Genomic DNA, 21,483 nt, shown 5'->3' with positions numbered 1-21,483 from the left:
TTGTGAGAATTGAACAAGGACAGGTTATATAGACTATTGCATCACACTCCATTAGGAACTCTACCCAACCAATTTAATCTCCAGATGGAACATTTTGCAGAGTTCTTTCCTACCAGGCACCATTTAAGAGACTGAAGGAAAAATAAGAGTGCATGGAATTGGACATAATCTTTTGACATACATAACGAATTGTTTAGGTAGAGTGTAGGGATAATGGGTATATACATCAATTGCCAGCATGTGACTAAGTAGTGTTCCCCTGAAGTTCTGTTCTGAGACCTTAACTTTCCATTATATTTATAAATGGCTTGGATGAAAAATTAGAAGGCAGTTAAATGGTACAGTAAATAGAGTAGATGGGAGCAGAAAGTTGCAAAGGGACTTTGATAGGTTAAGTGAGTGGGCAAACCTGTGGCAGATGGAATTTAATATAGGGATTGTCTATTCTAGGCCAAAGAAGGATGTATCAGAGTATTTTCTAAAAGTTGAGAATCCAGGAACAATGAAGGAACAGAGAGATTATGATGTCCTTGTACAGAAATCACCAAAAGGTAGTGGATAGCTGCAGAAAATAATTTAAAAGACTAACAAAATATTAACTTTTTTCTGAAGAGAGCTGGAAATCAAAGAAGTAGAAATTATGCTGCAATTGCATAACACTGGTTAAACCACATCCAGAGTATTATGTTCTTTTCTGCTTAGGCCATATTGGTGAAGTAATGGTGTTCAGTTCTAGTTAGACTGTGTCTGGAGTGCTGTGTTCAGTTCTAGTTAGACCTTGTCTGGAGTACTGTGTTTAGTTCTGGTTAGATTGTGTCTGGAGTACTGCATTCAGTTCTGGTTAGACTATGTCTGGAATACTATATTCAGTTCTGGTTACACCTTGTCTGGAGTACTGTATTCAGTTCTGGTTAGACCAGGTCTAGAGTACTGTAATCAGTTCTGGTTAACTTGTGTCTGGAGTATTGTGTTTAGTTCTGGTCAGACCATGTCTGGAGTACTGTGTTTCATTCTGGTTAGACTGCGTCTGGAGTACTGTGTTTAGTTCTGGTTAGACTGCGTATGGAGTACTGTGTTTAGTTCTGGTTAGACTGTGTATGGAGTACTGTGTTTAGTTCTGGTTGCACCAAGTCTGGAGTACTGTATTCAGTTCTGCTTGGACTGTATCAGGAGTACTGTGTTTAGTTCTGGTTGAATTGTATCTGGAGTACTGTATTCAGTTCTGCTTGGACTGTATCAGGAGTACTGTGTTTAGTTCTGGTTGAATTGTATCTGGAGTACTGTATTCAGTTCTGCTTGGACTGTATCAGGAGTGCTGTGTTTAGTTCTGGTTGAATTGTATCTGGAGTACTGTGTTTCGTTCTGGTTGGACTGCGTCTGGAGTACTGTGTTTAATTCTGGTCAGACCACATCAGGAATAATGGACGGAATTCTCCCCCAAAATTTCGAAGTCTCATAACGGAATGAACAATGGAGTGATTTGTGCCGCTCTCTTCGCAGATCAATCCTCCCACATTCAGTCCCTTTTGGGTGAGTTGGGAGTTTTGTGCCAGTACTGGGAGGAGGTGGGGCCTAAACATGTCTGTGAGCCCAGCTGCAGAATGCTTGGGTGCCATTTTGCAAAAACACCACAATCTCTCAGTGTGCTAGGATTCCCATATCCGTACCCCAAAGACATTGGTATCACCTTGCTCATTGGTGACATGTTCCCCCACCGCTTCCCTGATATGGATCGCTAGCATCGGGGCGTCAGTGCCCTCCTGATGGGTCTTGTTGCCTGTCCATCCCTCGACCACCTTCATTATCCACCCTTGCATGAACCCGTCATATCCCCATCAGATCGCCCCCTGCATAGCCACCATATCATGGCCCCCACTCAGGCCCCACTCCCTTGGCACTGTGCCTGGCATACTGGTGGTGCCCACCTGGTACACTAGCAGTGCCCCATTTGGCATTGCCAGGATGTCCAGTGGCCACTGCAGGTGTGCTGGTTGGGCACTAACAGGCAGGCACCGCCTGATGGGCACTGCTCGGTCATGCTGCTGGCCACCTGGGGTTTTCAATGGCCTCCAAACCCCCCAGTGTGACCATCGCGCCAAGTCTCCAGTAGTGATTCTTTCCATCTGCGCGCCGCACCTGAAGCCTGGAGAATCCCGGGTGCTGGGATTCAAATAGTCAATGCATATTTAACTGCTACTTTACACTTGCTAATCGCTCTCACGCCCTTTCTGGGCGCAATCTGGTTGGCACATTAGAAAGGAGCAGGGAGAATCGCAAACTGTTTGGCACAAGCCATGAAACCAATTTTTAGTCCTGAATGCTATTTCTGGGAATCGGAGCGATCTGCTGCAGGTGCAGTGAGGTTGGAGAATTCTCCTCCAATGTGTTCAGTTGAGAAGGAAGAGTGTGCAGTGCAGATGCACCAAGATGGTTTGGGTGCTAAAATAATTACATTAGAAGGACAGGCTGTATAGACTAGGCTTCTATTCCTTTGACTATAGATTAAGGGATGAACTATTTTGAGATGTTTGAGATGATTAAAGGTTGAATAGGGTAGTTAGAAAGAAACCATTTATTTTGGTGAGCGAAATCCAAAACAAAGAGGCATAACAGTAATTAAAGCTGTTTGTGAGATAATCTCACATTCCTTCACAGATTCCCGCTTTTTAGAAAACATTCTGCCACAATTCTTTCCACTCACTTACCCTATCAGTGTGCCTTTTTGATAGAATCATAGAATGTACGGCACGGCATGAGCCAAACTGGTCCATGCTGACCAAAACGTTCATTTAAGCTAACGCCATTTGCCTCTATTTGGCTCATTTCCCTCTAAACCTTTCCTATCCATGTATCAGTCCAAATGCCCTCTAAAAGTTGTCAATGTCCCTGTCTCAACCACTTCTTCCAGCAGCTCATTCCACATATGTATCACCCTCTATGTAAAAAAAGTTGCTTCTCAGGTTCCCATTAATTCTTTCCCATCTTAACTTACACCTATGTCCTCTAGTTTTCAATTCCACAACCCTGGGAAAAAGACTGAGTGCATTCACCCTATCCATACCTCTCATGATTTAATACACCTCTATAGCACTTGTTCACACAACTAATAGTGGAAATCTGGAACCCAAAAAGCTGTTGAAGCTGTGGGGTCAAATGCAAATTTCCAGTTGAAATTGATAGATATTTGTGGTGTTAAGAAGTATGGAAAAGTGGTATGAAGATAATAACACCCCACTGTTTAATATCCCATTGATCTTGTAATAATAATCCACTATTTAATATCCCAGTGATCCTGTAATCATAACCCACTGTTTAATATCCCAATGATCCTGTAGTAATATCCCAATGATCCTGTAATAATACCCCACTGTTTAATATCCCAGTGATCCTGTAATAATACCACTGTTTAATATTCCAGTGATCCTGTAATAATACCCCACTGTTTAATATCCCAGTGATCCTGTAATAATACCACTGTTTAATATTCCAGTGATCCTGTAATAATAACCCACTGTTTAATATTCCAGTGATTCTGTAATAATAACCCACTGTTTAATATCCCAGTGATCTTGTAATAATAATCCACTGTTTAATATCCCAGTGATCCTGTAATCATAACCTACTGTTTAATATCCCAATGATCCTGTAGTAATGCCCCAATGATCCTATAATAATATTCCACTGTTTAATATCCCAGTGTTCCTGTAATAAAACCACAGTTTAATATCCCAGTGATCCTGTAATAATATCCCATTGTTTAATATCCCAGTGATCCTGTAATAATATCCCACTGTTTAATATCCCAGTGATCCTGTAATAAAACCCCGCTGTTTAATATTCCAGTGATCCTGTAATAAAACCCCACTGTTTAATATTCCAGTGATCCTGTAATAATACCCCACTGTTTAATATCCCAGTAATCCTGTAATAATACTCCACTGTTTAATATCCCAGTGATCCTGTAATCATAACCTACTGTTTAACATCCCAGTGATCCTGTAATAATATCCCACTGTTTAACATCCCAGTGATCCTGTAATAATACGCCACTGTTTAATACCCCAATGATCCTGTAATAATACCCCACTGTTTAATATCCCACTGTTTAATATATTTATAATAAAGTCTTGCTATTTAACATCCCAGTGTTCCTGTAATAATACACCACTGTTCAATATCCCATTGATCCTGTCATAAAATCCTGCTATTTAACATCCCAATATTCCTGTAATAATATCCCACTGTTTAATATCCCCATGACCTGTAAAACTTTCCAAAAAGAATCTTTATATATAACGCAAATGATACCTGTCTAGAACTGCTTGGCACTTGACTGTGATCTGTGCAGAGTCTGAGTGTTTGTTCTGCTTCAGCTGCAGTGCGAACCTCTCCATCACAATCACTTTTTCTAGCTGAGCTTCCACTGTCTTCTCAAACTGTTCGTGCTTTTGCTGCAAGTTCTCCACACTTGGCAGGGAATCCTGGAACAGGACAGCAAAGATAACTCACTGTATTGTTAAAACAGAACATTGAAGGAAATCAGGGACTGAGCTGAGGATGCTTTCACTTTGTAACCTGACTTCAAGTTCTTTCTCTGCATGCTGAAGAGAGCTCTATAAAATCCATTTGTTTCAATTTGATTGACAGTAAGTGTTAGCGTAAGTGTCAAACTATTCCCCCTAAAATCATGAAACCCATTCGCTAATATAGTTAAAGTAGTTGGATGGTAAATTGATAATAGTCTCATTGGTAGGCAATTGAGAGAATGTAGAACAAACTTTACTCTAGTCTAATCCATGATGCATTCCCAGGACTAATATCAATGATCTTGATGAGCACAAAGGAATAATAGCATACTTTCTGAACTCTCTGCTCAGTTGCACCAAGTCGCCTTTCCATTCCTTTACTATGTTTGAACTGTGATCCTCAATCCATGTCTAATCCTATTAAGTTGCTATGTACTGGTGAGAAACCTACCCCTTTGTCTTCATTAGCCAGGAATGCCTCCTTGTTGCTCAGCCAGCTCTCACTTTGCTCCACGTAACCATAGAATATCTGAAACACACAGGGTTTCACAACATCACAAACAAATCAGGAACACAGAAGCATTTGGCAGCAGTTAGACGGCAGCTCAAATGCATTATTTAGATTTTGAAATCATTTCCACGCCCTCCCATCCCCAAGTCACATCACACCACATCTTCAGACATTCCTGACGATCAGACACTCGATTCACCCCCAGGAAGGCAGTGCTATTGTGCTGAACAGAGGAACTGGCACCACCGGCCACGCAGCAACCTTTGATACACCACTATACATAATAAATTAAGACTGGGAATAAACAGTGTCCAGAATCGTGTGTGAAACCAGATCCAGTCAGCAGCTTAGATAATTCAATGCATCGGCTAAAATATTTGAAAAAGGTCAATCACATTGTAGTGTGGAGAGATTTAGCACACTGAGTTACAGTAGCAACATCCTCACCATAGTTTGCTCTCAGAGTAGGCAGAATGTCACGCTGCTCAGACAGAACCATACCAAAATGTAACAGGTGAATGGTATCTTCTGTATCTGCATCAACGACACATCTGCAAACTTGCTTCAGACCAATGACATAATGTCCACAATAATGAAGCACTGGTTCAACACCCCCAGTTCACAATCCTCAATCTGGATTTAACATTGGGAACTGCGTTGCTTTTTTTCCAATATGTTCCTTGGAGATTGCTTATGGAAACTCCAGCTGTTGTGCTTTGCACTTTTCCACACCATTTGTGAAGACCTACGAATGAGCACTTTTGAACAACTCTTGAGTTAGGTTCATGCTATACAGTATACTCCAGCCTATTATTGGGAACCTTGGCTGCTTATATCACATGCAGTAGTATTTCTTTTTAATTCCTAGTGGATAACTGAGCAATGTTCTACCAATTATGCATTTTCATTAATAGTTTAACAGTGTGAACAATGTATACCCGCCCCTTGCCCATGTATACCTGTAGATCACTGGCTTCTTCCAGCCTGATGCTACGCTCCTGCCAAGCCTTGTTCAGAATGGTCCACATTTCTTCCACTTGGGCAAGGGACTGCCTGATATCTGGTGATGCATAGTGCCTTGCAGCCACTAGTTCAACAGCATCATTCCTGATATCATTGAAACGCTCCACTCTGGCATCGATCTCAGTCTGAGAGATAAATAAAGACAGATTAACAATACAGGAGGTGGAGATGGGGTGGTATTGTCAGTGGATTAGTAATTCAGAGACCCAGTCTAATTCTCTGGGGACCTGAGTTTGGATCCTATCATGGCAGATGGTGAAATTTGAATTCCATAAGTAATTTGAATTAAAAGTCTAATGATGACCATGACACCAATAATGTCCTTTAGGGAAGGAAATCTCCAGTTGTTACATGTAGCCTACAGCTATGTGGTTGACTTTTAAATGCCACTCAGTCCAAAGGCAGTTCGGGATGGACAGTAAATGCTGTCCATCCCATGTAAAAATAATAAGTACATGCTCATACACAGTAACTTACGTATGTCACTCTGAACATTCCCACACCCTTTTTTAACATCCCAAATGAATACTTAACGAGATGCCAATGGGAAAACAGTTTAACAGTTCTCACTGAATAGAAACTTGGATTCCCTCACAGGCTGAGATGCATTAATCAATCTCTCCTCAAAGCTAATTTCCTTAATGTTTATGCAGTGATTGGAGAGGTTGAAATTGGATCACTAGAAGTGAGGTACAGATCTAATGAAGATTCCCACCTCACTCCTGGCCATGTATCACAATACTCTATACTTGCCCACAATTGTTTTTATTCATTCTTGGACAAGAACATCACTAGCAAGCCAGTATTTATTGCTCATTCCTAATTGCCCTTGAACAAGCAATGGTGAGCTACTTATAATTGAGTGGCTTGCTAGGACATTTCAAAGGGCATTTAACTTTCAACCCTCATTGATGCAGATCTGGAATCACATGTCGACCAAACCCAAGGACAGCAAATTTCCTCCCCTGATGGGCATTCAGATGGGTTTTTACAACAATCCAATAGTTTCATGATCATTACTAACAATATTAGCATTCTATTGCAGATTCCTCCTGATGTCATGGTGAGATTTGAACTCATGTCTCTCGATTAGTCCAGTAATGTTACCACTATGCTACCATCCAGTTACACAATGCCCTGACAGCAAGTGATTGAGTATATTCTGTCTCTTACAAGATTTTTGCACTCTCCATGCACCAATTCAATTCCTTCACTTGTTGGGATCAAAACAAAAACTGCTGAAAAAAATTGCAGCATTTTTCATTTTTATTTCAGATTTCCAGCATCCTCAGTATTTTTCTTTTATTTGTAGTTTATCGAGTGGTTTAATGAAGGAACACATACAGCACAATAGAATCAGGAGTTAACGAAACTCAAAATGTTGATCTTAAAGGAAAGAAACCTAACTGGGTCCAGGCATTGCCAGGAAGCAGCTGTCAGGATTGTGTTATATCTCTGCTGTGATCAGATGTGGTACATTGAAATAATTTAATCAGATCTCAAGCTTGGGTCCTTGCCTTTCTCTCTTGATGCTCCTCTATCATGCTCTCTGCTTCTTGTTTACTCTTGGGCAGGTTCCCTTTTCCCATCAGTGTTTTCATCCACTGTGCCCAGTCCATCAGTTCCCGAACGCTCCTGTTGAACTTCTGCAGCTGGAATGAAGCTTCCAGCTTCTCCTTTCTGCAGAAACAAGAAATCAGCTGAAGTTAAAGTCCACAACTCAATCAAGAAATGATAGAAAGCTCAGTGTACCAACCTGAAAACACAACTCTTCACACATTGTCCACATGAGATTGAGACTGTAATTGAGATAGTGACTGACAGCAAAACTATAACTGTAAATATGATTGCAATTAAGAAAGTAATGTTTTAAATTGGGCATCTATCACTCTGTACAATCCACTACTGCTGCACACTACATTCTTGATTTCACCAAGCTCTCAGTTTAAACTCCTCTCCTGAATTTTAACCAGTCGGTGATAGCATTTCTCAGATAAGACAGTAAACTGATATCCAGACTGCCCTTTTAGCACCTTTATGAAGGAGAACAAGACAGTTCTTCCCATCCCCTTACCAATATCATTCCCTGAATCAACATAACAAAAATAGATTATCTGGTAACTTATCATATAGCTGCTCTTCAAAAGTGCTTTGCCGACTGTAAGGCCCTGGGGAGGCCTTGAAACTGTGGAAGGTCTTGCAGAAATGCAAATTCTTTCTTTCCTGTGCCTCTTTTGACTCTCTATCAAAGGAGATTTTACTCACCGCAATTCGGCTTCCTTCTGCAGCCGAAGCCAGCTCTCCTGCATCTCTCCTTGCTTCTGGCTGAGCTTATCACATATTGGTGATTGGTACTTCCAGACTTGCTTGGCTTTAAGTTCCAGCTCCTGTTTCAGATAAACAAACTCACTATGTGAAAGCTTGTACAATCCCAACAACAGCAACTTGGATTTACACAGCGCCATTAAAGATGCTTCATGGGACTTTATCAAACAAAGATTGACACTGAGCCACAAAATGAGATATCAGGGCAGGCGACCAAACACTTGGCCAAAATTGTAAGTTTTAAGGAGCATCTTGAAGGAAGAGAGAGAGGGAGAAATCTCAGACCTTTTAGCAGCTGAATGCTTGATCAACAATCATGGAGTGACTGAAGTCAAAGATGTTCAAAAGAGCAGCACTGGGGAAATGCAGAGATTCCAGCAGGTTGCAAAGTTGAAGGGAACAGAGTTTGACAGAGACAAAGCTGTGGAGGGATTTTAGAGTTGTAGAGCAGAATTCTCCCATATAGTGCCAGTATTGAGGCAGGAACATGGAGTGTTTCCTGCTGTGGCAGCTGATGGACAAACACACCAAGTTTTCTGGCCTCAGCATCATTAATTATGCATCTTTGTGTTTTACACTGTTTTCAGTGGTGGGGCAGGCCTGGATGGCATGTAGTCCAGTGTCATGTTTGGGTGCCATATTGAAAAGGCACCCAACATCACTGACCCACTATTTAAGAAAGAAGGTGGACCATCTGAAAATGATGATAGATCCCCCGGAGCAGTCGAGTCTGAAAGGTGGACGCCTCCAAGACATCTAAACTGGAAGGTCTACATGCAGTTGCTCCCCTGACTGATTGCTGTGGTGTTCCAGGGTCCAGGATTGTGGGTGGCTTCCATCCTGAACTCTGGAGGCAGCCCCAGGCGTTGTTCAGATGAGTCCTGAACAATGCCCGGCACATTGTTCTGAACATGTTTCACGCTGGTGTGTTTGCCTCCTGGGAACGCGGAGAATCTGATGTTGGGGGGGGTGCGGAGTCAGACCTTAACCTGCATGAATGGGATGCAAAGCAGGTTCACGCCAGCCTCTGGTGGGTTTTTCTGTCCACTGTAAATTCACACCAGCATAAAAATTTCTGGATCTCCCGCCATATTTTTCCTGCAATGCCCACCATTGAACACTCAGGCGGGGCTTAGGAGAATTCCACCCTTAAAATCATGGCAATGGCTTAATAGGGAACAGTGGGCACAGGGCCAATGAATGAATGGGGCTTGATGAGAATTAGGATGCGAGCAGTGGCGTTTTGGAGGACCTCACATTCACAGAGGTGGAAGATAGTCAGCCAGGAGTGTGTTGGAATTGTCAAGTCTGCAGAAAACAAAGGCATGAATGAAGGTTAGCGCAACAGGTGAACTGAGGCAGGTGTGGAAATGTTACAGAGGTGGAAATAGGTGGTTCCTAGCAAGAGCACAAATATTATTGGAAACTCATCTCAGGGCCAAATATTGTGGTTAGCACTGCGCCAGGGGCACAGGTTCGACTGCCAGCTTGGGTCACTGTCTGTGTGGAGTTCTTCCTGCGTCTGTGTGGGTTTCCTGCTGGTGCTCTGGTTTCCTCCCACAGTCCAAAAGATGTGCAGATTAGGTGAACTGGCCGTGCTAAATTCTTCATCAGTATACCCGAACAGGCACCGGAATGTGGCGACTAGGGGATTTTCACAGTAACTTCACTGCGGTGAGTATAAGCCTATTTGTGACTAATAAAAAAAACTATAACTATTACACCAAGGTTGCAAGAAGTATAGTTCGGTCTCAGACTGTTACCAGGACGAAGCATAGAGTTAATGATAAGGGAACAGGGTTCATAGCAGGGACTTAAGATTATTGTTTCAGTCTTCCTGATATTTAGTTGGAGAAAAGTTTTGCTCATGCAGCACTGATTTTGGATAAGTAGTCTGATAATTTAGAGACAGTGGAAGGGTTGAGAGAGGTGGCAATGAGATTGAGTTGGATATCATCTGAGTACATGTGGAAACTAACACTGTTTTTGGATGATGTTGCTGTGGGGCAGCATGTGAATGACAAATATGATGGGGTCAAGATCAGCCAGGAAATGAGGATAGGTGCAGAACAAAGCAGAAATTGTATGTTTCAGATACTCTGGCAGAGGTGAGCCTTCTGACCTTGACTTTTTCCTTTGGTAGGAAATCACAACTAATCCAGCCACAATACCCAACCATTCATTTTCAATCTGTGTAGCTGAGGATCCCTAATAGAAGTATCAGCCTTGGCTCAGTGATAACACTTGCCTATGAATCAGAAAGTTATGTTCAAGTTACATTCCCATGACTTGAGCATTTAAATTTAGGTTAAGATTTCATTCCAGTAGGGAGGGAATACTGCACTATCAGAGATACCATTTAACTGAAGGCCAGTCAGTCCTCTGAAGGTAAAATGTTCCAGAACAATAACTGAAGAAGAACAATGGAGCTATCCCCAAATACTCACCTCTGCATTGTGCTGGATGACTGTGATTTCCAGTTCAGTTTCTTTATGTCTCCTTATCAGTTTTTCTACACTTTCCACATCCCGGCCATAGTCTAGACCTTGCATCAACAAACTCTATCAAGACAAATAGGCAGTTAGAGGGTCCACTTTAATCAAACTGAGAGGCCTAATGTGAGCCTAAACCAAGTTTAATGCAAATCAGAACACGTCAACCAGAGAAATAACACAGCATGCCCTATAAATATTAGAATGCACATACAGAGAACAGAAACTTTAGCTCTTTAACTCCTTTTCTGCCACATTTCTCATGACCTCTCGTAGTCCAGAGGTACAGGAGCCATTTGGTTCTCAAATTATTTCATTGTCACTCATTGAGCTGATCCTTAGACATATCCCTCACTCAATATATATTCCTCACACCAAATTGGTTACTAAAGGATTATCTGCTCATAAAACTTGCCTCATTTCAGCAGGTTCACCCACAGCTGATTTCTCCCCACCCTAAGATCTGGCCGGGACTATGGTACAGCCCAGTTACATAGCTCTCACCTTTTCACCAATTCTCTCTTTAATTTCATCAATTTCTCTGATTAAGGCATGAACTTCCAGAGCCTCTGCCAGTTTTTTCTTGTATTTATTCAAATTTCCCTGGAAATTGTTCCATCTGAAATGAGAGAAAGCAGAACATTAAATGGCAGCGGGACACCACTGTGAGCAGGCAGTTGGATGATAGAGTGAGCACTGGGCTATAGTAAACCGAGGATTACCAAGGCAGAATTAATATGTCTTCTGAAAGAGAACAAAATCCCAGAAAGTAAATTATACATTTTACTCTACACCCATTTTCTTTTGACTTCACTTGGGAAAAAAAAGAGGCAAAGTATAAATGGACCGTGGCTCTGTTATTGTTCAATAACTTCAATACAAATACAGATATTCTAGATAGGCAATCACAACATGCAAATCCCCAAGGACTAACCACAAAAGACCAAGAGGGACACAATCTACCATTACATAGGAATCACTACACATTGTGCAGAAGGGTTTAAGATTAGATTGGAAAAAAGCAAACCTAATGTTTTAGGCTCAATAAGAGAAGGCAAATTAGGAGGACACTAGTGACCCATTAGTCTTGTTTCAATTCTTTGTAAAATAATGGAATTGACTAGAGATGTAAACTTGGGGTCATCTGTACATCATTAACTCAGCAAACAGCAACCAACATGACATCATAAGGGGAAGATTCAACTGATCAACTTCCTAGGCTGTTTTAAGAAAGGTGAAATGTCATGTATGGTGTGGATTCAGTCCTGGGGATTCAGATTAAATTTCTGGAATTAAGAAGAAATTAGCTAAAGAACCAGGAGACAATAGGAGTCTATTAGATGGGGTGCATTGAGGCAAGCAAATTATAGGTATCCCAGAGACTAATACAAATTTACATTAATGATATTGATTCAGACCCTAAATTTTAACTGAGGTAATTAAAATACAATCCTATCAGAACCAATCTGAAACTTTATCAGAGCGACTGGATTATATCTGGATGAAAGAGCTTGGAAAAACTGAATGGCCATCACATCTACAATTTTCTTGTAATATGAATGAAGTAACCCTATCTCAAGTTTAATTTCCTCATCCTTTCCCCATCCCTATGACCTCCCCCCAACTCTTTAACGACTCCACATTTTTCCAACTCCAGCACATCCCTCAATCTCTTAGTTCCACATTGCTGGCTGTAACTTTAGCCTTTCAGGAATTCTCTCCTTAAACATCTCCATCTCTCTACCTCACTTTGCTTCTTTAAGACACCCCTTAAACCTTCCTCTTAGACAAAGCTTTTGGTCACCTATACTGATATCTATTTTAAATGCTCCATATCATGATTATGCTTCTGCAAAGCTCCTTGGGATGTTTTACTACATTCTACTTGCAATGTAAGTTGTATTCTAAACTTCAACGTAGCACTGATCTATGACACAGACCTCCGGTATAATATTTTTGATCTTACCCTTTCTCCCTTCCTAAAAGTGCACTCAGCCAATTGGCCACTTTTTCACTGAAGCACTGAACAAGAGGATTTTGACTGGAGTATCACTGGTTTGACAGGCTAAAAAGAGGTGGACAACTAGGAGAGCAGTGGTTCTGTCATCTTGCCCTGGCACACAACCACATCCAGGAATTTCCCTGGAAGTGATGAGCTGGGCATGTTTAAATGGAACAGTAAGGGAGAACAAAAACATAATATAACATATCACTTCTGGGTAGATAAAGGACTAATGAAAATTAAATCTGCTCCTGGAATCTAGTCAATTAAAGGCCATCAAGTGTCTTCCTTTTGTCTGTAAATGTCTTCTCTTTCCCTGCTCAGAGAAGGACACCAATCAGAATCCTGCTTAAAAAGCTGCTCAAACAATTGAAGTGAGTTAGAACCTGCAAGAGTTAAGAGCAGAATGAATGGCCAATCCGCTGAGGTGGGACATTCCAGCTTGAGAATCATTGGGACATTCACCTTGTCCTCACTCAACATCAATACAATTATTTTCCAGCAGGGATTGCTGGTTTTTAACCAGGAGCAGGATTTGCTCCCTGCCCACCCCTTGCAGGTCAATCAAGGCCTCAACTGTAGTGTCTCAATAACTGAGGAAGCACTGATCAGAAGTGAATCTTGGAACCCTCTGAGATCCCCCAGCTATTCATGTGTAGGCTAGCTGTGAGCAGGGAGCTGGCAGTGCTGGAGAATGAGGAGCTGCTTTAGCCGATTAGAGACAGGAGGATGAAGGGGTTGGGCTGACCTTTCATTCAGCTGCTGCTTGCGTCGCTGAATAGTCCCAATGTCATCTTTGTTCTGTTTCTCCAGCCGGGTGGCCAGGCTATTGATAGTCTTGATGTGAGCATCGTCCACCGTCAAGTCCTACAAGGGGTCACATGGTTGAGTCAGCACATTAATGTTACTGGAACAAGCACTGTTACATTCTGCAACAAAAGCCATTTGTAAAGAAATATGATACTTGGTTCCCACAGTTTCTCTACTCCCATTCCCATGGACAGACAGTGATTTCAGCCAATGCCAGGTAGGTATCCCAGGTTCTCACTGACCTACCTGGGCCTCCACTCATTCCCAATGGGCAATCTCTGGCTGAGCTGGTTGTGGTCACCTTGTAATGGACGTGACTGAGATAGGGCACTTAGTGGCAGGTTAACGAACCTGCACTTCACCAAACTTTGCTGGTTCTAATTACCATGCTATGTGAAATTAAGGTGTGGAGATGCCGGTGTTGGACTGGGGTAAACACAGTAAGAAGTCTCACAACACCAGGTTAAAGTCCAACAGGTTTATTTAGTAACAAACAACACTAGCTTTCGGAGCACTGCTCCTTCGTCAGGTGAGTGGGGAGTTCTGGTTACAAACAATGCATATTTTGTGATCAGAACCCCCACTCACCTGACGAAAGAGCAGCGCTCTGAAAGTTAGTGGCGTTTGTTACCAAATAAACCATGTGGAATTAAGCCAGCTGTTTGGAACTATAAAACCAACCAGGGAATATCACAGGGCCATGTATCTCAGGAATATAACACTAATGCAGGTGAGCAACACTATTCACTGGTGCATCAGTAACTGTTCTAGGTCATGCTCTGTGATTGGGATTTAATGGCTAGTCCACCAGTTGGAACGTCGAAGGCAAGCTTACCTCTGAGGTCTTGGGAACTACAACTGGATTTTATGGTCATTAGGCAATTAGTTGGCTTCCATACCCCTGAGTCAGGGTATCCTACCTCCAAAGAGCTGCTGGCCAAGCAGAAGGGGCAGCCACTCTTTAGTCCCAGCAGCACCACTGAAAGCAGTGGCTACTGCTGGAACTGCAGCCACCCTGAACCAGGTGCAGCGATGGAGGAAGCCAGTAGGTGGCACAGGCAAGAGCCAGTGAGGGGCCGCAATTGGGAGTTGGGGTGGGCAGGGGGGATTAAGCAAGTGTGTGTATGACCTCGGCAGGCCCTCTGTGTTGTACAGGATGTCTGAACATAAGGGATCACACTCCAACCCCCACCTGAGGGTGCAGCCAGCTGCTGGGATATACCTGCCCGTCTCATCATCTGGCACGAGCCACCCCTGCAACTCATTAAATACCAGTGGTGGTGGGAAAAGCTCCTCAAGTAGGCATTAATTGGTCACTTATGGGCCTCAAATGGCCCAATGATGGGCGGGTCACCCAACACCTACTCCACTGCTGGAAAAGTTCCAGTGGGAGGCAATAGTTGTGGCACTCAACACTGTCCCCCACCTACCAGCACACTCCCAAAGGAGTATAAAATTCTGACCACAATTCAGCAATCACTGGCACCTATGGTGATGTACAGGGTGGTTTTAGAGGGTTGCTTTTCAAACTGGAGGCCTGTGACCAGCAGTGTGCCTCCGGGATCAGTGCTGGGTCCACTATTATTTGTCATTTGTATTAATGATGTGGATGAGAATGTAGGAGGCATGGTTAGTAAGTTTGCAGATGACACCAAGATTGGTGGCGTAGTGGACAGTGAAGGAAGTTATCTCCAATTGCAAAGGGATCTTGATCAATTGGGCCAGTGGGCTGATGAATGAAAGATGGAGTTTAATTTAGACAAATGTGAGGTGATGCATTTTGGTACATTGAACCAGGGCAGGACTGACTTAGTTAATGGTAGGGTGTTGGGGAGAGTTACAGAACAAAGAGATCTGGGGATACATGTTCATAGCTCCTTGAAAGTGGAGTCACAGGTGGACAGAGTGGTGAAGAAGGCATTTGGCAAGCTTGGTTTCATCAATCAGAACACTGAATACAGGAGTTGGAACATCTTGTTGAAGTTGTACAAAACATTGGTAAGGCCACACTTGGAATATTGTGTACAGTTCTGGTCACCCTATGATAGAAAGGATATTATTAAACTAGAAAGAGTACAGAAAAGATATACTAGGATGCTACTGGAACTTGATGGATTGAGTTATAAAAAGGGAGGCTGGATAGACTGGGACTTTTTCCTCTGGGGTGTAGGAAGCTGAGGGGTGATCTTATAGAGGTCCAAACATCATGAGGGGTACAGATCAGCTAGATAGTCAGTATCTTTTCCCAAAGGTAGGGGAGTCTAAAACTAGAGGGCATAGGTTTAAGGTGAGAGGGGAGACACACAAAGGTGTCCAGAGGGGCAATTTTTTCACACAGAGGGTGGTGAGTGCCTGGAACAAGCTGCCAGAGGTAGAAGTGGGTAGTAGAAGTAGTAGAAGTGGGTACAATTTTGTCTTTTAAAAAGCATTTAGATAGTTACACAGGTACAATGGTATAGAGGGATATGGGCCAAATGCAGGCAATTGGGATTAGCTTAAGGGTTTTAAAAACAGGGTGGCATGGACAAGTTGGGGTGAAGGGCATGTTTCCATGCTGTAAACCTCTATGACTCTATGACCCAGAGGAAACTCACGCAGACATGGGGAGAGCATGCAAACTCCATACAGACAGTCACCCAAGGTTGGAATTAAACCTGTGCTCCTGGTGATGTGAGGCAGTGCTAATCACCGTGCCACCCCTTGACTTCCCTCATTCTGTTGAGCACAACTCTCCTAAATGTGTGAAAGGAATACTGGTTGACAATATTCTTATGGAAGTGAATGGACAAAAGTTCACAGCTGATGTACCACAATGCTCAGAGGCCAATACCTACCCCTGCTCCTCGGAACTTGTTGAGCTTTTTCTGCAGCTGTAAGCAGTGCTCGTAGTCTTTGCCGACATCGCCCACATTAATCATCACCTCCTATTTGAAATGAGATGGAATGAAAAATGCAGAGTTAAGAATTATAATGTTTGGTCAGTGAGTAAATATATTTTCTATTGCAATGCACAACCGATTCTATCCCTGAGTAATAGATTGAACAGAACTTCCTTCCCTTCCCTGGGAACCAGGACAGGAAGGGTACTCAGAACTTGGGCATTTTCTGTATAACTAACCCTGATGGCTGAGTGGGCAAGTGCTGTACTCAGGTGGGAGCGACCAGAGCCTCAAGGGCAATGTCGGACCTGCACTCGCTTTCTGAATTGGAAGGAATATCCGTTCTGATTCCCAAAGTAATCCTTTTAATTCTTTCTATCTTCTTACTGCAATTTTGTAATTTTAGTCACTGTTATTGTTCCTGTTGACTGTCTCAAATAGCCTTGGTATATAAGGTCAGCTATAAATAATTGAACCACAATAAGAACTTTAACCGTCTAATTACCCAGACACGGAGTCCACGATAAAAGCACAAGTTAATATAAAAGTAGAGAATTGGCAAAAGGTAAGAAATACACAGCAAACACCAAATGCTTATTTAATAGGTGCATAATTTACCCAGAATCAAGGTGGGAGGGCACATTATCAGATCATAACTTGCCCAGTTAAAGTGATGCTCCAAGATAGGTGTAATCACAAAAAAGCTATTGTCTTGTGTAACTAATCCCCACTTCCACCTAAAAATCACAGTGCCCAATTCTCATTGCTCAGTAAGCTTGCAAATTCCACCAAAGGTCATGGAGTACCAAGTACAGAAAATTCCCCAACACTATTCCTACCTTTTCCCTGATCCATGCCTCAACCTGTTCGACTTTCTGCAGGAATTCCAAGAAATCCCGGTTGCCCTCCAACATTTTTCCATGTGCAGCTGCTGCTAATTTCAGCTGCTCCCAATGTTCGAGGAGTATCCTCATATTTCGACGGATCTCGCTGGATTTGGGGTGGTGTCCAGACAACAGCAGCTCACCTGTCTGTATTGGTATAAATTCAAGGGGCACAGTGAGATGGACTTTCTCAAAACAAGACAACTCCAGGAGGGACATTAGAACAGAAAATGCTGGAAAAATTCCACATGTCTGGCAGCATCTGTGGAGAGAGGACAGAGTTCACGTTTCAATTCCATATCACTTCTTATGGACTCGAAACGTTAAGTCCGTTTCTCTCTCCACCGATGTAATCAGACCTGCTGAGTTTTTTCATCATTTCCTGTTATTATGTCAGATTTCCAGCAACCTCAGCATTTTACTTTAATCCAGGAGGGACATAATGCCCAGGATATACCAGCAACTTAGGAAGTACTGGCCAGAATTTTACCATCCGCTCGCCACAGGAATCAGAGCAGGCAAGGGGTGAACTATGGGTGGGATTTTACAGTATCGGGATGAGCGAGGCCATAAAATCCTGCCCACTGTGTCACACTGAGTACTGGGAATACAGGAAGTCACAAGAGATATCGGGTCCAAAAAAGACCTGCGTTTAGTCTTTTACAGACAATTACACACTTTTGAATTGTTGTAAGGTAGCAAATTTGTACACAAGTTCCCACAGCAGCAATGTGATAAATATCAGATAATTGATTTTTATCTGATAAAAATTCGTCTAGGTAACCATGGAAAACTGTAAGATTGTCAAGGATTGATTTGTTAAAAATGGTTTAACATTCCTTTACCCAAATACTGTGGTGAGGATTGGAATCTCTTTGATAATGCAGTAATCAAGTACATTTTAAAGGTGCAGTAACCCAAATAGTTTTAAAAATGCAACAGTTTGAACAAATGCAAAATGTAAACTGCATGTTTGAACAGACCTTTCTGTGCAAATAGGTTGGGAAATGTTTGCAATTGAAGAGTAGTTGAACAATGTACATCAGTAATTGCTATAATCTGTAAAGGATCAATGAACTAGGTTAATAAATGTAACAAAGGGTAAACTGTGGTGCAGACCTAAGAGAGGCAGAAAAACGTATGAATCAAGATGTTGGATAAGACCAGATGTGTCTTTGTATATATGAACACAAGATGTATAAACTTGCTGAGTGAAAAACAGATTTAAGCTTGCGGGGACAAACAAATTTAGCCTTATTATTGAATCAAATGATGAGTATTTTGGAGAAGTACAGATACAGAGTTAGAAAACATGCTTGCATGAGTGGACATCAATGCTGGCAGGAACCTAATATCTGCCTTGCTAAAGAAGCTGAACAAGAAAGAGAAGATAATGTAAGGAACTTAGTCCAGTAACCCAACAAGTGATAGATGATCTGTTTGGAACTGTAAATTACTGTCTAGATCTCTGTTGTGGGACAAGGTTTGTTGTGACCAATTGATAACAGGTTGGAACCCCTTGAAATTCTGATTGAACTACCCCCGTTCTTCCTCCAATAATGCCATGGAATCTTTTACATCCACTTTAGAGGCTATGGCCTCATTTTAACATCTCACTAGAAAGACAGCACCTATGCAAGTGCATTTTGTGTCCAGGTCTCTGGAGTGGAGTCATGACCTTCTGACTGAGAGGTGAGTGTGCTGTGGTCAATACAGAGGTATGATGCAAAACAGGAAGTACTCCACAACATGTAAAAAACAATGTTTTACACAGGAAGTACAGAGAAATATACAAATACAGCATGACACAGAAAGTGCAATGTTTTCCTGATAAGCACAAAAGAAGGAGAAAGCCTGGACGATGCACACACTATTTAAGGTATCCTTTGAGAAAAAGTTACTTCAGATCATATTTCTCTGATGGGCTGCTCCCCTGTATCAGAGCCAAGTACGAAACAATTTCAACATGACTTGAGATTGGGCCAAGACTCAATCCAGTGTCACACGGGCTGAACAGAAACAGGGTGAGAGCGTCACATTGACAGTCTGTTGAACACCAACAACTCACCAAGTGGATTTCACTGTAATTTCACTGTAATGGGGATAATTAGTATCTCACATATAACAGAGAAATGAAGGTAATACTTACCCCAGTAACACTGGTAATAATAGCCTGATGGGCCAAGATCTCAGCCTCAAATGCTTGGTGTTTCTGCAGAAGCTTCAGCTTGCCCTGCAGGTCACTAATGTCTGCAGAGGAATTGTCTTTTAACTTCTTCATTCTCTCGCTGATCCAGCTCTCCTCCTAGGAAGAGGAACATTACACAAACTGAAAGGATAGGTAGGAGCAACAGGAAGCCACCTGGACCTTCCCCCACATTTACCGGAGTTCTCCAGGCTGATTTTATACATTCCTCCCTTCCCGATTTGTCCTTCTCATATTCTGTTTTTAGTCATTATCCAGCACATTTTTCAATGCTATCATTGAAGCACCAGCAGTTTTTCTTCTGAACATCCCTTTTCTGTATCCCACGTTTAGCTGGATGACATTGTCTCTTGCTTTTGATTTATCCACCAATACAGAACATCCAAATTACATCATCAACATCATCTATCAACATCATCAATATATTCTAGGAAAAACAGATCAAGGTGCTTCACAAGACTGTAATCGGTCAAATATTGACACTGAGATAGAGGAGATACTGAGGCAGGTGACTAAAAGCTGGGTCAGAGAGGTAAATTTAAGGAGTCTGATAAAGAAGGAAAGTGAAGAGCTTTAGCAGGGGAATTCAAGTGCTTAGGGCCTCAGCAGCTGAAGGCATAACCATCAGTGGTGGAGTAATTAAAACCAGAGATGCTGCAGAGGCTCAGCTACCTGCGAGGTTTGTGGGGCTGTGGAGATTACAGAGATTGGGAGGGTGAGGCAATAGGGAGACTTGAAAATGGACAATAAGATTGGAGCTTTGCCAAGTCAGGTGTCAAGTTAGGTCAACAGGTGATAAATGGGCGAATGGACTGAGTGCGAGTTAGGATGATCTGAAGATTATGGAGGATGGAGATTGAGAGGCCAAAAGGACAGTATTGGAATAGTTAAGTTTGAAGGTGACAATACACGTGGATGCAGATTTCAGGAGCAGAAAAGTAAAGGCAGGTGGATGCAGAGAATTCTGTAGCATAATTCCAAGAAAAACAGGGAGTTTTATTTATGTCCAGCCAAAATTTATCCCTTAACCAATATAATTAAAAGCAATGATCTGGCTATTATTCTCTTGCTGATTGTGAGATCTTCCTGTGTGCCAATTGCCTCATATACTTCCGACCCAAAAGTGTCAGCATAAAAGTACTTCATTGGTTATGAAGTGATTTTGGGAGGTTGTGAAAGGCACAACATAATGGAAGTCCTTTGTTTCCAATGATAATCAGGTGGAATTAGCTCAAATGTTTAAACGGTGTGCCAATGACAGCAAGGTCTCGGGTCCAATTCTTGTACTGTCCAACAGCACCGACCTGTCTCTAAGCACCCACGGTTTCAGTTCCACTCTGTTCGCTGTCTTTGCTTTCATAAAGAGCCTAGGTGTCCTAGAATTTTTGGGTGGCACAATAGCATAGTGGTTAGCACGGCTGCCTCACAGCACCAGGGACCTGGGATTGATTCCAGCCTTGTGTGACTGTCTGTGTGGAATTTACACATTCTCCCCATGTCTGTGTGGTTTTCCTCTGGGTGCTCCAGCTTCCTCTCAGTCCAAAGATGTGCAGGTTAAGTGGATTGGCCATGCTAAAATGCCCCTTAGTGTCTCAAGATGTGTAGGTTAGAGGAATTAGTGGGGTAAATACAAGGGGTTATGGGGATAAGGGCCTTGGTGGGATGCTCTGTTGGAGAGTCAATGCAGGCCTGATGGTCCAAATGGCCTCCTTGCTCACTGCAGGGATTCTATGAACTCAGTGCACTGTTTGCATTACAAAGTGAAGGCTGCTGAGGTTTTAGCTCTGGTGGGTCTCCTCCCTGGGGTAAGCCTCACTGTCCCCTC

General features: G+C 42.4%; 1 protein-coding gene across 1 annotated transcript in view; it reads right to left on the bottom strand.

Moving 5' to 3' along the window:
- The window catches only part of sptbn5 (spectrin, beta, non-erythrocytic 5), a 169,158-nt gene that overhangs the window by 52,364 nt on the left and 95,311 nt on the right, over nt 1-21,483 (bottom strand). Inside the window, exons 38-48 of the mRNA XM_080202967.1 lie at nt 19,602-19,757; nt 17,408-17,599; nt 16,524-16,613; nt 13,628-13,746; nt 11,382-11,496; nt 10,833-10,946; nt 8,326-8,447; nt 7,578-7,740; nt 5,997-6,185; nt 4,978-5,055; nt 4,309-4,481 (exon numbers count right to left, since the gene is read on the bottom strand). Of these exons, the coding sequence (XP_080059093.1) occupies nt 4,309-4,481; nt 4,978-5,055; nt 5,997-6,185; nt 7,578-7,740; nt 8,326-8,447; nt 10,833-10,946; nt 11,382-11,496; nt 13,628-13,746; nt 16,524-16,613; nt 17,408-17,599; nt 19,602-19,757 (1,511 nt within the window). The remainder of the gene's footprint in view (nt 1-4,308; nt 4,482-4,977; nt 5,056-5,996; nt 6,186-7,577; nt 7,741-8,325; nt 8,448-10,832; nt 10,947-11,381; nt 11,497-13,627; nt 13,747-16,523; nt 16,614-17,407; nt 17,600-19,601; nt 19,758-21,483) is intronic.

The sequence above is a fragment of the Carcharhinus amblyrhynchos genome, chromosome 14 (assembly GCF_965287045.1).
Source record: "Carcharhinus amblyrhynchos chromosome 14, sCarAmb.v2.hapA, whole genome shotgun sequence".
NCBI lineage: Eukaryota > Metazoa > Chordata > Chondrichthyes > Carcharhiniformes > Carcharhinidae > Carcharhinus > Carcharhinus amblyrhynchos.
This window is presented reverse-complemented; position numbering and strand designations above follow the sequence as displayed.